Source organism: Salvelinus alpinus, chromosome 15 (genome assembly GCF_045679555.1).
Source record: "Salvelinus alpinus chromosome 15, SLU_Salpinus.1, whole genome shotgun sequence".
Taxonomy (NCBI): Eukaryota; Metazoa; Chordata; class Actinopteri; order Salmoniformes; family Salmonidae; genus Salvelinus; species Salvelinus alpinus.
Window position 1 is genome coordinate 34107764 of NC_092100.1, and position 13313 is coordinate 34121076.

A 13313-nucleotide genomic window follows, 5' to 3' on the forward strand; every position below is an offset into this window, starting at 1 on the left:
CATAGTTGAAGTGTACCTATGATGAAAATTACAGGCCTCTCTCATCTTTTTAAGTGGGAGAACTTGCACAATTGGTGGCTGACTAAATACTTTTTTGCCCCACTGTATGTAAGAATTCTGTTCATTGACTATAGCTCAGCATTCAACACCATAGTCCCCTCAAAGCTCATCCCCAATCTCAGAACCGAAAAAACTCCCTCTGCAACTGGATTCATGACTGGCCACCTCCAGGCGGCGAGGGTAGGCAACAACACATCAGAAAAGATCATCACCACGGGGGCCCCTCCTGTACTCCCTGTTTAACCATGCGTAGCTGTGCACAACCCAAACACCATCATCAAGTATGCTGACAACACGACGGTGGTAGGATTGATCACTGACGACGAGGCAGACAGCCTACAGGGAGGTCAGAGTGTCGGTGTCCACATCACTATGGAATTAACATGGTCCATGTACACCCACACAGTTGTGAAGAAGGCACGACAGCGCCTCGTCCCCCTCAAGAGGCTGAAAAGATTTGGCATGGGCCCTCAGCTGCACAATTGAGAGCATCTTGATTGGCTGCATCACAGCAAGGCACCCGACCGCAAGGCACTACAGAGGGTGGTGAGTACGGCACAGTACATCACTCGAGCCACGCTCCCTGCCATCCAAGACCTCTATAACAGGCAGTGTCAAAGGAAGGCCCAAATAATTGTCAGACTCCGGCCACCCAAGCCACTGTTCTCTTCACTAATGCACCAAGTCTGGAACCAACAGGACCCTGAACAGCTTCTACCCCCAAGCCATAAGACTGCTACATAGTTAATCCAGTTAACTATTCGTTAACTATTTAACTCTTTGCATTGACCCTTTTTAGCACCAACTCTTGCACTGACTATGCACACTCACACATAATTAAACTGACATCACACACGCTGCTGCCACTGCCTACTATCTATCCTGTTTCCTAGACACTTTACCCCTTCCTACAGTATATCTACCTCTACCTCGTACCCATGCATAGCGACTCAGTACTGGTATTCCCTGTATATACACTGTAGCCAAGTTATTTGTACTCTATTGTTATTCACTGTGTATTCCGCTTGTCACTATTTCATTTTAATGTCTATATTGTTGCAAAAGCATTTCACTATTAGCCTACACCTGTCGTTTACAAAGCATGTGACAAATAACATTTGATTTGACTCAACATGTTGGTCTTTGCTGTTACACAAACAAAAGGAAACTTAAATTTTGTGAGGATAATTCCTACTGTATTGTTTGACCAATCCACTCTCTTTACTCCATAAATGACTTATCTGTAATTTGTGACAAAGATGTCACATTTCATATTACTGACTTAGCACAAACACAGCTTGTACCCAACCCCTCCCAACAGAAACTACCTGGGCTGACACACACACTACCATGCTAACTACTCCCTCTGTTGGATTACAACTGCCATCTCATGATCTGTCTGAACATTTCAGTCCTCTATTACATGTCCCCAAACTCAGTCCTGGGGCCCCTCCGGGTTCACGCTTAGTCCCCCCCCCCAAACCGAGATGTGGCAGTGTGGACTATGGTGTCACACCCTCTATATTTTTGGTAAAACCTGACTGAGGCACTGTGTGAAATCAAGGACATTAGACAGAAGTAATTTGCATCAGTTTGGTCCTGGTTTCATCTCATTCCAGATTGCCACTCAGCCAGGCAAGTGAATGTGTCACCCTCAGGTTTGTCTAGTGTTGGCTTTGGCACAATACCAGAAAGGAGCAAATTCACTTCCACCAGAGAGACCTAAAGCGTGTGGCTGCCAAAGATGAAGCATGAGTACATTACACATTAACGCAATCTACAGAGAATTACATACATATACTGAAATATCCAGAACACATGAACATAGACAAGCAAAGTTAAATCCTCAGAAAAACACAATTTAACAGGTGAATTTATTTTGAGATCTTTTATAAAACAATTAGTTATCACATCATTCAAAGTTGTGAGGCAGCTTCCAGAAGAAGTCAGTCAGCTGGAATGTATGCCTAGCTCGGGGAGTGGGTAGGGGTATGTGTGGAAGGGTCAGATTAAGTGTGCAAAATCAGCCAGAAGAGCACACCTAACCACAACCATGCGGAGCTGAGCCAAAGCATGCCACTGCACTATACAACACTGATATTGGCCTTGTTCCAATGCTTAGAAAACACAATTTCTGCTTCTTCCCTTTAGGTCATCAAAGATTGGTCAAGTGAGGACAAGGTTTCCACTGCATTGTTTCAAGCCAGTATTTCTTAAATCTAATAACGTTCAAGGAAGGGCAGGAGGGAAGAAAACATTTAAGTATTAGAACAGGCCCAGTCTGGGTTAGGTGCTGCTTATTCTCACAAAACAGCCTCGTGTGGTTTCAACTTGCTTGAGGTAGAAGTCATACCTAAACACAGCTCCTAGATCAGATAACCCATCCTAACCTGAACAATAAGGTGGATGAAAAAGTATTCAGCCCGTTTCAATGCTTAGTGGCTGCAACTACCTAACCATTTCAGATTCCCAGTTTACATCAAAGCACATAAGGAAATGGGTTATTGCATAAAAAATTAAAAGGACAAGTGTCAAGAATCTCATATTTTCTAAGTGGAGAACCCAGAGCAAACCTACTCTACAATGAGATGAAGAAAATAGTAAGTACCAGGAGCCAACTGTTTCCAGTGGTTCCAGTCACTAAAGGAGTTCCATTTGGCTCCCAGCGCAGAAAGACTTCCTCAAACATCTTGAGGTTTATGGCATCAGTGTCTTCATCTCATTCTAGAAGCTTCTGTCCTTCCCGAGGTGACATAGAATGGCAATGAGGTCACAGGGGTAAGGTTGTTTCAGTGAAAATGTCCATGAAGTCTAGTGGAGCTGAACACTTTGAGGTAGAAGTTGCCCTTAACCACAGATCTAGGATCAGATTACAACACACCCAATCCTAATCTTAACCATAGGCATATACAAAACAATAAGAAAAAAGTGTGACCCAGGATCAGCGTTTTGGGGCAACTTCGACTCAGTTGAACAATGTGGAAAGAGGGGTCGTCTCCATGGTGTCTCAGAGCAGCAATTTCTAAACATGCAACAGAGCGACAGTTGATCTGCTGCGAGACATGAGGTTGGGGAAAATGTGAAGATTAGACAAGTATCTGAAGCGATGACAAAGTAAAAAGAGTAGTAACATAATAACATGTTCCAATAGGTATTGATTGCATTGTCCACAAGTTCTGTCCACTCTAGGGGCACAGGTTCTTCAAGACCAAAGTTGATTAAAGGTGTCAGTCTCTCTCTCCCCGAGGTGTTCTCACCCTCTATCGTTCTCTGCTTCTCTCGCCTGTTATGTCCGGTATTACTGCTTGGACAGCTCGTTGGAAAGCCAGTCCAGTCCTTCATACAGCCCTGTGCCCTGCGTCGCACAGGTCGCCTGCACGTGCCACTAAGGAGGAAGAAAAACATTGAGAAGAGTGTGCGTGTATGTCTATGTCGGAGTTTACACGGGCGTGAGTGAGACTCACCACTCTGCTGCGGAGGCTCTGCAGTCCCAGTTTGTCTGTGAGGTCGCTGACCGCCATAGCGTTGGGAAGGTCCTGCTTGTTAGCAAACACCAGCAATACTGCTTCTCTCAACTCATCCTCCTGGAGCTGGGGGGGGGGGGGGGGGGGGGGGGGACAGTGATTAGATCGCTAGTTTGAGATACTGAGTTTCAAAGCTTATTCACCACATGCACAGGATACAAGAGGTGTAAAACAGCACAGTGAAATTCTTACCTTGAGAGGGCGTTCCCAACAATGCAGTGATAGAGTAACTCGTCAGTTTATTAAGGAACACAAGTATATACACATGTCAGTGCCAGTACCTTATTCAATGTGCAGGTACAGGAGTGGTTAAGGTGGATTTATACATAAAGTGACTGGTAGGCTATTCAAGCAAACAGGGCTGAAAAAGTGACTGGTAGCATGAATATATAAATACTTTTGGTAATATACCAATTATATACACAACCGTGCAGAAGTTTGGGGTCACTTAGAAATGTCCTTGTTTTTTAAAAAGCACATTTTGTCCATTAAAATAACATCAAATTGTAAATTGTCTACATTGTAGACATTGTTAATGTTGTAAATGACTATTGTAGCTGGAAACTGCATATTTTTTATGGAATATCTACATAGGTGTACAGAGGCCCATTATCAGTAACCATCACTCCTGTGTTCCAATGGCACGTTATGTTAGCTAATCCAAGTTTATAAAAATAAAACACTTAGGCAATTATGTTAGCACAGCTGATAACTGTTGTTCTGATTAAAGAAGCAATAAAACAGGCCTTCTTTAGACTAGTTGAGTATCTGGAGCATCAGGATTTTTGGGTTCGATTACAGGCTCAAAATGGCCAGAAACAAAGCACTTTCTTCTCAAAGTCATCAAAGTCATCAGTCTATTCATGTTCTGAGAAATGAAGGTTTTTCCATGCAAGAAATTGCCAAGAAACGGAATATCTCGTACAACGCTGTGTACTACTCCCGTCACAGAACAGCGCAAATTGGCTCTAACCAGAATAGAAAGAGTGGGAGGCCCCGGTGCACAAATGAGCAAGACGACAAGTACACTGCTCAAAAAAATAAAGGGAACACTTAAACACCACAATGTAACTCCAAGTCAATCACACTTCTGTGAAATCAAACTGTCCACTTAGGAAGCAACACTGATTGACAATAAATTTCACATGCTGTTGCGCAAATGGAATAGACAACAGGTGGAAATGATAGGTAATTAGCAAGACACCCCCAATAAAGGAGTGGTTCTGCAGGTGGTGACCACAGACCACTTCTCAGTTCCTATGCTTCCTGGCTGATGTTTTGGTCACTTTTGAATGCTGGCGGTGCTTTCACTCTAGTGGTAGCATGAGACAGAGTCTACAACCCACACAAGTGGCTCAGGTAGTGCAGCTCATCCAGGATGGCACATCAATGCGAGCTGTGGCAAGAAGGTTTGCTGTGTCTGTCAGCGTAGTGTCCAGAGCATGGAGGCACTACCAGGAGACAGGCCAGTACATCAAGAGATGTGGAGGAGGCCGTAGGAGTGCAACAACCCAGCAGCAGGACCGCTACCTCCGCCTTTGTGCAAGGAGGACCAGGAGGAGCACTGCCAGAGCCCTGCAAAATGACCTCCAGCAGGCCACAAATGTGCATGTGTCTGCTCAAACGGTCAGAAACAGGCCCGACATCCACAGGTGGGGGTTGTGCTTACAGCCCAACACCGTGCAGGACGTTTGGCATTTGCCAGAGAACACCAAGAGTGGCAAATTCGCCACTGGCGCACTGTGCTCTTCACAGATGAAAGCAGGTTCACACTGAGCACATGTGACAGACGTGACAGAGTCTGGAGACGCCGTGGAGAATGTTCTGCTGCCTGCAACATCCTCCAGCATGACCGGTTTGGCGGTGGGTCAGTCATGGTGTGGGGTGGCATTTCTTTGGGCGGCCGCACAGCCCTCCATGTGCTCGCCAGAGGTAGTCTGACTGCCATTAGGTACCGAGATGAGATCCTCAGACCCCTTGTGAGACCATATGCTGGTGCGGTTGGCCCTGGGTTCCTCCTAATGCAAGACAATGCTAGACCTCATGTGGCTGGAGTGTGTCAGCAGTTCCTGCAAGAGGAAGGCATTGATGCTATGTACTGGCCCGCCCATTCCCCAGACCTGAATCTAATTGAGCACATCATGTCTCGCTCCATCCACCAACCCCACGTTGCACCACAGACTGTCCAGGACCTCATCATCCGCCACCTCATCAGGAGCATGCCCAGGCGTTGTAGGGAGGTCATACAGGCACGTGGAGGCCACAAAAACTACTGAGCCTCATTTTGACTTGTTTTAAGGACATTACATCAAAGTTGGATCAGCCTGTAGTATGGTTTTCCACTTTAATTTTGAGTGTGACTCCAAATCCAGACCTCCATGGGTTGATACATTTGATTTCCATTGATCATTTTTGTGTGATTTTGTTGTCAGCACATTCAACTATGTAAAGAAAAAAGTATTTAATAAGAATATTTCATTCAGATCTAGGATGTTATTTTAGTGTTCCCTTTATTTTTTTGAGGAGTGTACATTAGAGTGTCTAGTTTGAGAAACAGACGCCTTACAAGTTCAACTGGCAGCTTCATTACAAAAAGCCACATCTCAGACTGGCCAATAAAAATAAACGATTAAGATGGACAAAAGAACAGACACTATACAGAGGAAGATTGGAAAAAAAGTGTTTGAGGTGTTTGGATCACAAAGAACATACGTAAGACGCAGAAAAAAATGAAGATACTGGGAGTGCTTTGACACCATCTGTCAAGCATGGTGGAGCCAATGTGATCTGTGCGTGCTTTGGTTGTGGTAAAATGGGAGATTTGTACAGGGTAAAAGGGATCTTGAAGAAGGCTATCACTCCATTTTGCCATGCCATACCCTGTGGACAGCGCTTAATTGGAGACAATTTCCTCCTACAACAGGACAATGCACAGCTCCAAACTATTCAAGAACTATTTAGGGAAGAAGCAGTCAGCTGGTATTCTGTCTATAATGGAGTAGCCAGCACAGTCACCGGATCTCAACCCTATTGAGCGGTTGTGGGAGCAGCTTGACCGTATGGTACGTAAGAAGTGCCCATCAAGCAAATCCAACTTGTGGGAGGTGCTTCAGGAAGCATGGGGTGAAATCTCTTCAGATTACCTCAACAAATTGACAACTAGAATGCAAACGGTCTGCAAGGTTGTAATTGCTGCAAATGGAAGTCTTTGACAAAAGCAAAGTTTGAAGGACACAAATATTTAAATTAAAAATTATTATTTATAACCTTGTCAACGTCTTGACTATATTTCCTATTCATTTTGCAACTCATTTCATGTATGTTTTCATGGAAAACAACGAAGTTTACAAGTGACCCCAAACTTTTGAACGGTAGTGTATACACACACACGTAAACAGGGGTAATAGTGACCAGTAGCAGGATAAATACTAATTGTATTGGCAATCAATGTACAGCAGCTTAAGGAATTAAGCGTCAGTTTGGATAGTCTGTGGGAGAGGAGTAGTTGTTAGCCATTTAACAGTTATGGCCAAGGGATAGAAGCTGTTTAGGAGTCTGTCTGAGCTTTGATGCACCAGTACTGCCTGCCGAACGGGAGCATGGAGAACAGCCCATGTCTCGGGTAGCTGGAGTTTTGGGCAATCTTTCAGGCCTTTCTTAGACACCGCCTGGCATATATGTCCTGGGAGCTCACCCCCAGTGATGCGCTGGGCCATCCGCACCACCTTCTGTAGGGCCTTCCGGTCATGGGAGTTGCCGTACTAAACGGTGGTACAACCAGTCAGGATGCTCTCAATAGTGCAGCTGTAAAAGTTCCTGAGTATCTGAGGGGCCATGCAAAAACGTTTCAGCTTCCTGAGGGAGAAGAGGCGTTGCCGTGGCTTCTTCACAACCCTTCTGGTGTGAGAGGACCATGTTAAGTCCTCCGTTATGTGGACACCGAGGAATTTGATGCCCTTGACCCTCTGCACTGCGGCCCCGTCGATGTAAATGGTGGTGTGCACCCCCACCAAGTTTCAATGTCCAGTCAATTATAAATAAACAGACCAGGCCTTTATGCCTACATACCATACCAACACTAAATATACCTACTGTTAGCTGGCTACATATCATACATACAGTAAATATTCCTACCCAGGGCTCTAAAGTGCAACTAATTTGGTTGCATACGAGACTAAATATTTTGTTTTATTTTGGGAGCACTGTGAAAAACCTCCCAGATAATTGTTGTAATGATAAAGCTTTGCTGTACCGTTGTTTCCGAGTGCCCTAGGGAAACAAATCTGTGCAGATTCATAAGAGTCATGGTTGCACCATTACTGCAGCGCAAACAGCTTAATTTCTAGACCAACCAGGTCAAAAGAGTCGGCCCATTTTACCGGTGCAAAATGTTTCTCTTCCCATAGTGCATTTCACATTGATAAATCATGCCGCGGGTCATTCTAAAACAACTCGCACGTTGACGTTGTTAACCATTTGTTACACTTTGTTCAGCCATGTTAACTCAATGGCTATCTAGCTAACTAGAGTATAATACTACAAAGCAGCATAAATGAATTAGCCAGCTAACTTGCCTAAATATTCTGAAATAACTATTTTTTGGGGTGGGATAAGCTTGAAATGGGCATGGTCTAATTGACAACCACCAAAATCAACCAACAAGTTTTGATTTCTTAACGAACCAGAAAAATCTGTTTTTTCTGGTTGTTTATCAAAGTTAGCTGGCTAACTCATTGATCCTGCTTTGTAGTATACCCGTCTGGTAACTTCACCAGTATATCCAGATATTTGTATCAACATTTTAGCTTTTATAATAAACTAATGTATTCACACTAGTGATGCACCGATATTACATTTTTTGGCTGATACCGATATCTTCCTTGCCCCCAAAAATACCGATATTAAAAAAAATTGCAGCCTTTTAACTATACTAGAATGCTTAACAGACACATGGACGCAGCGGTCTAAGGCACTGCATCTCAGTGCAAGAGACATCACTCCAGTCCCTGGTTCAAATCCAGGCTGTATCACATCCGCCCGCGATTGAGAGTCCCATAGGGCGGCGCACAATTGGCCCAGCTTCATCCGGGTTTGGCCGGGGTAGGCCGTCATTGTAAATAAGAACTTGTTCTTAACTGACTTGCCTAGTTAAATAAAGGTCACACGCACACCACACTGACCAAAGAGTTATTTTGTTGGCATTTACGCATGTTCCCATTATTTCTTTCACTTACTTGCTGTGCTGTTTCGTTGTTTATTTGTTCAGGCGTTTCATTCTCAACCAGGATTGCTATGGAACGCCGTTTGGGTCTTTGCATGTCAAAAAAAGATAAGTCAAATAACACTACTTGACGTGTCAAATAAGCTTGTTGACCAATCAGGATCTGAATATGACTGCACGTCACATAATTTAACGCGTTCATACACCATCACTCGTATTTCATCTGTCACAACGATTCGATACGTATGCTATGATGCTGGTAAAGTTGTCTTGTGCACCTACAGTGCTAGTCATAAAAAGCTAGCTAGCTCGTGGATGCAAACAATGTTCTTCCCCAAAAACATAGCAAAACAACATTATCTGTTTCATTAGCTATAGTTAGCTAGCTAACTATATAGCTAGGTGTCATCTAAAATAACCCTAATTTATAAGACAGTTCTTATTTGATTAATGGTGGTCAAACCCATCTTTGTGAAGCTAGCCACAATAAGGATTAGCCACAATAGTGGACTTTGCAGTTAGTCTTCAAAATAAAAGTATAACATAATTCTACTATTTGTATATATTTGCATCACTGTCAACTACATACTTTTATTTTGAAGACACACCGCAAATACCACTATTGTACCTAATCCTTATTGTGGCTAGCTTCACAATACATAACCAAGTCCGGTCAAGCCTCACTAGCCAGATGAAGCTAGCTGGCTGCTTATAACGTTAGCTTTGGGCAACAAGGTTAAGTGGCTGGCTAGCTATTTATTTTCATGAACTGAAGTTAAATTTCAATAGGCGAACAACAAGTGAGAATAATGAAAATGACTGCCGTTTCCACTGGTCATTGTTTTCAGGCTGGTTGTATTGGCGCTAGCTAGGTACCAAGCTAAAGCTAGCTACCCCAGAAGTTGCGGTCAAACAAATTATGCTTTATTACCAACAAGGTATTGTAAACACATTTCGTGGCCGGCTTTTGCTTGTTTGCACAGCTTTGACAGTGCTACTGTATCTTTTTTGAAACGCAAAGACCCAAACTGTGTTCCATAGTATGTATGTTGTGAAGCTAATAGCAGTGACGCTATTACTGTATAACTCCAGAAGGGCAACATCTGAAAAATAGTGCACTTGATCGTGTGTACTGGTGCTCGACCAGTTGGCGAAAGCCAACATCAGCCACGACAGAGAACGGTTGATTGTCAAGGGCAAAGAATTACATCATCTTGGCTTTAATGGATTTCGTCTTTTGAGTTGTCACACTGACATTGTGGGCTAGGTTAGGAATGCTGTGTTGCAGGTGTACCGCAAAATTTTACATGGCGTCATTACATCACGTACCTACGATATATAGGTATGCACGTCAGCTTTGACATCGGTGTTAAACTAGACATCGGCCAATACCGATGTTGGCATTTTTAGCTAATATCATCCGATACCGATAGGTTCACCGATATATCGTGCAGCCCTAATTTACAATGTTACATATTAGTTTCTAGGGCACAACAGGTGTCAAGAGCAGCTAGAATTAATTTAGGCTCTGAATTTTAAAAAACAGCATTTAAAAAACAAATTTTCAGGTGTTCCTAAATGTCATGTGGTGCTTCTAACTTTTTAAAGTTGTGAGCACCAGTGTATTTTTGTGAGCACCAGTGTATTTCTTATTTTAATCTAGAGCACTGTACCCACCATTTTGGAGAGCTCCTCTGCAGACTCAGCCACTCTCTCTCTGTCGTTGCTGTCTACTACAAAGATCAGACCCTGAGGGAGGAACACAAAGTCAGAGCAGGGCAGGGACAGTCAGGAGGATGCCCGGAGGCATTACATAAGAGTAGTAAAAGAGCAGGCTGTAGTGTAGCCTCCCCGGTTTCCTTTTGGTGCGTGAGTTACCTGTGTGTTCTGGAAGTAGTGTCTCCAGAGAGGTCTGATCTTGTCCTGACCACCCACATCCCACACGGTGAAGCAGATGTTCTTGTACTCCACCGTCTCCACGTTAAAGCCTGTCACCCACACACACCATTAAGGGCCTTAAACAAATAGACATTTCTAATTTCCAGTGTTCAAAAACAATTGTCGTCACATGAGCTATCACCTTGGAAACTTTGAGGGTGTGGTGGACCTGTATGTATGCATGTATTGGGTTTAAATGTCACTCCCACAATTTATGGATGTCAATATTAGGCTATATACAACGTGTACAAAACATTAGGAACACAGAGATGCTGGCCCATGGTGACTCCAATGCTTCCCACAGTTGTCAAGTTGGCTGGATCTAATGTGGGTGGAAAACCATTCATGATACACACAGGAAACCCAGCAGCGTTGCGGTTCTTGACACTCAAACTGTAAACCTGACACCTACTACCATACCTATTTCAAAGGCACTTAAATATTTTGTCTTGCCCATTCACCCTCTGAATGGCACACACACACAAACGATGTCTAAAGGGTTAAAAATCCATCTTTAACCTGTCTCCTCCATCTACACTGATTGAAGTGGATTTAACACGTGCATCAATAAGGGATCATAGCTGTCATCTGGATTCACCTGGTCAGTCGATGTCATGGAAAGAGCAGGCGTTCCTAATGTTTTGTACACTCTGTGTGAATGTGATTAGTGACTCCAATATACCTAGCTATGGTGATCATCAACAAAGGTTGATGCCCGGAGTAGGAACAGTTGAGACTGGAGGGTGACAGGTGGTGGGTGTGACTGTTTGAGTGTGTTTTACCAATAGTTGGAATGGTGGTCACTATTTCTCCCAGCTTCAGTTTGTACAAGATAGTGGTTTTCCCTGCAGCATCCAAGCCAACTGAGAAAACACAAACAACGTTATGATTAAAATAATGATATCTCATTCGCACATACAACTGCAAGCATGAGCGAGCAATCACTCATTGACTATCCATATCGATACAGCTGTTTGAAGATACGAAAATCCACCAGCAAATGACAGATAAGCTAAAATGGCTAGCTAACGTTAACTAGAACTAACAAACTACTCAAAAAAAACTACTCAAAGACAACATTGCTAGAGTAGATAGGTATTTTGTTAGCTAGTTGGCTATGAACATTCTTTTTAATGACCAGCACTGTAGGTGCGCGAAACAACTTCACCAGCATCATAGCATACGTATCGATGAATCGTTGTAACATATGAAATACGAGGGAGTTAAAAAGTTACCGTTAGCGAGCTACAGTAATGTAGCAGTTAGCAACACTAACAAATATTTACTAACGTTACTTTAATGTTAACTAACGTAACGTTAGCTAGTTTGTTACCGTTACTATTGAATCTTCAAGCTAAATCATTTGGGTCCAACGAATCAGTTTTTCTTCATGGGCTACTTACTCAATAAAGACTCCAGTGGCGTGAGTTTTACATTTGAAAGCTAAAGTTAGACAGATGACCTGACATCGACTTCAGCTAGTTAGCGAACAGCTGACACTTACCCATAAGTATTCTCATCTGTTTCTTGCCGAACAGTCTGGTAAAAACTGACGAGATTAGAAGCCCCATGTTGTGAGTGAATGTCAAAATTTGAAGCAAAGCTTTTCTAAATTCTTGTCGTTGTTGAGACGAGGCGTGAATCGTTCTGTTTGTGACACCCAAAGCAAGAATCGTTTATTTCTGTCCTCTGATGCTGCTGCCACGTCCGGGCCAACGTGGAACTCCTGACGTCATCTATTTGACTCAACTTTATTAGTAATACAGTGGGTTCAATGTGGTCATGGAAATTGAACAACAACAATAATATTAACCCACTAATGCAAAGCCAGGTGTCTTGACAAACATTATCGTAAGTAAAACGACTCTGCATTTACGGGTTCGACCGACCCAACACTACTCATTTGTATCACATTAAAAAAAATTAGTAAAAGGTAACTTGTTCACACTGATTTTGCCAGCCAGCTGCAGTTCAATTGTGTGGCACCAGATGTCATTACAACACGGTTACGCTATTATTGCAATGCGAACTAATGTCACATCAGATTGACCCTCTGGTCAGTATTTCCCGAGGAAGAGTCGATGTACTGCATTTACTGAATATAGAAGTACAAAAGTATGTGGACACCCCTTCAAATTAGTGTATTTGGCTATTTCAGCCACTCCCGTTGCTGACAGGTGTATAAAATCGAGCACACAGCCATGTAATCTCCATAGACAAAACATTGGCAGTAGAATGGCCTTCCTGAAGAGCTCAGTGACTTTCAACGTGGCACCGTCATAGGATGCCACCTTTTCAACCTGCTAGAGCTCCCCTGGTCAATTGTAAGTGCTGTTATTGTGAAGTGGAAATGTCTAGGAGCAACATCGGCTCAGCGCGAAGTGGTAGGCCACACAAGCTCACAGAATGAGACCGCGGCGCCTAGTGCTGAAGCACATAGCAAATTCAATTATTCTGTCCTCGGTTGCAACACTGACTACCAAGTTTCAAACTCCCTCTGAAACTCCCTACTTATTTTCCACCATAATTTGCAAATAAATTCATAAAAAATCCTACAATGTGATTTTCTG

At 43.2% G+C, this 13313-nt stretch overlaps 1 protein-coding gene across 2 annotated transcripts; it reads right to left on the reverse strand.

Annotated features, from left to right (window-relative positions):
• Positions 1-1915: 1915 nt before the first annotated feature.
• On the reverse strand, positions 1916-12480 carry LOC139539956 (ADP-ribosylation factor 4-like). 2 transcript variants are annotated; one of them, XM_071343399.1, is made up of 7 exons: positions 12248-12477; positions 11526-11606; positions 10684-10793; positions 10483-10554; positions 3525-3650; positions 3318-3445; positions 1916-3113 (listed from the first exon to the last, which is right to left on the reverse strand). In XM_071343399.1, exons 1-6 carry the CDS (start codon positions 12312-12314, stop codon positions 3359-3361), a joined length of 543 nt encoding a protein of 180 aa, XP_071199500.1. In that variant the 5' UTR covers positions 12315-12477; the 3' UTR covers positions 1916-3113; positions 3318-3358. The 2 variants fall into 2 exon arrangements, with proteins under 2 accessions (XP_071199500.1, XP_071199498.1); XM_071343397.1 differs by having other exon boundaries at positions 1916-3445; positions 12248-12480.
• Between the last annotated feature and the right edge of the window lie 833 nt (positions 12481-13313).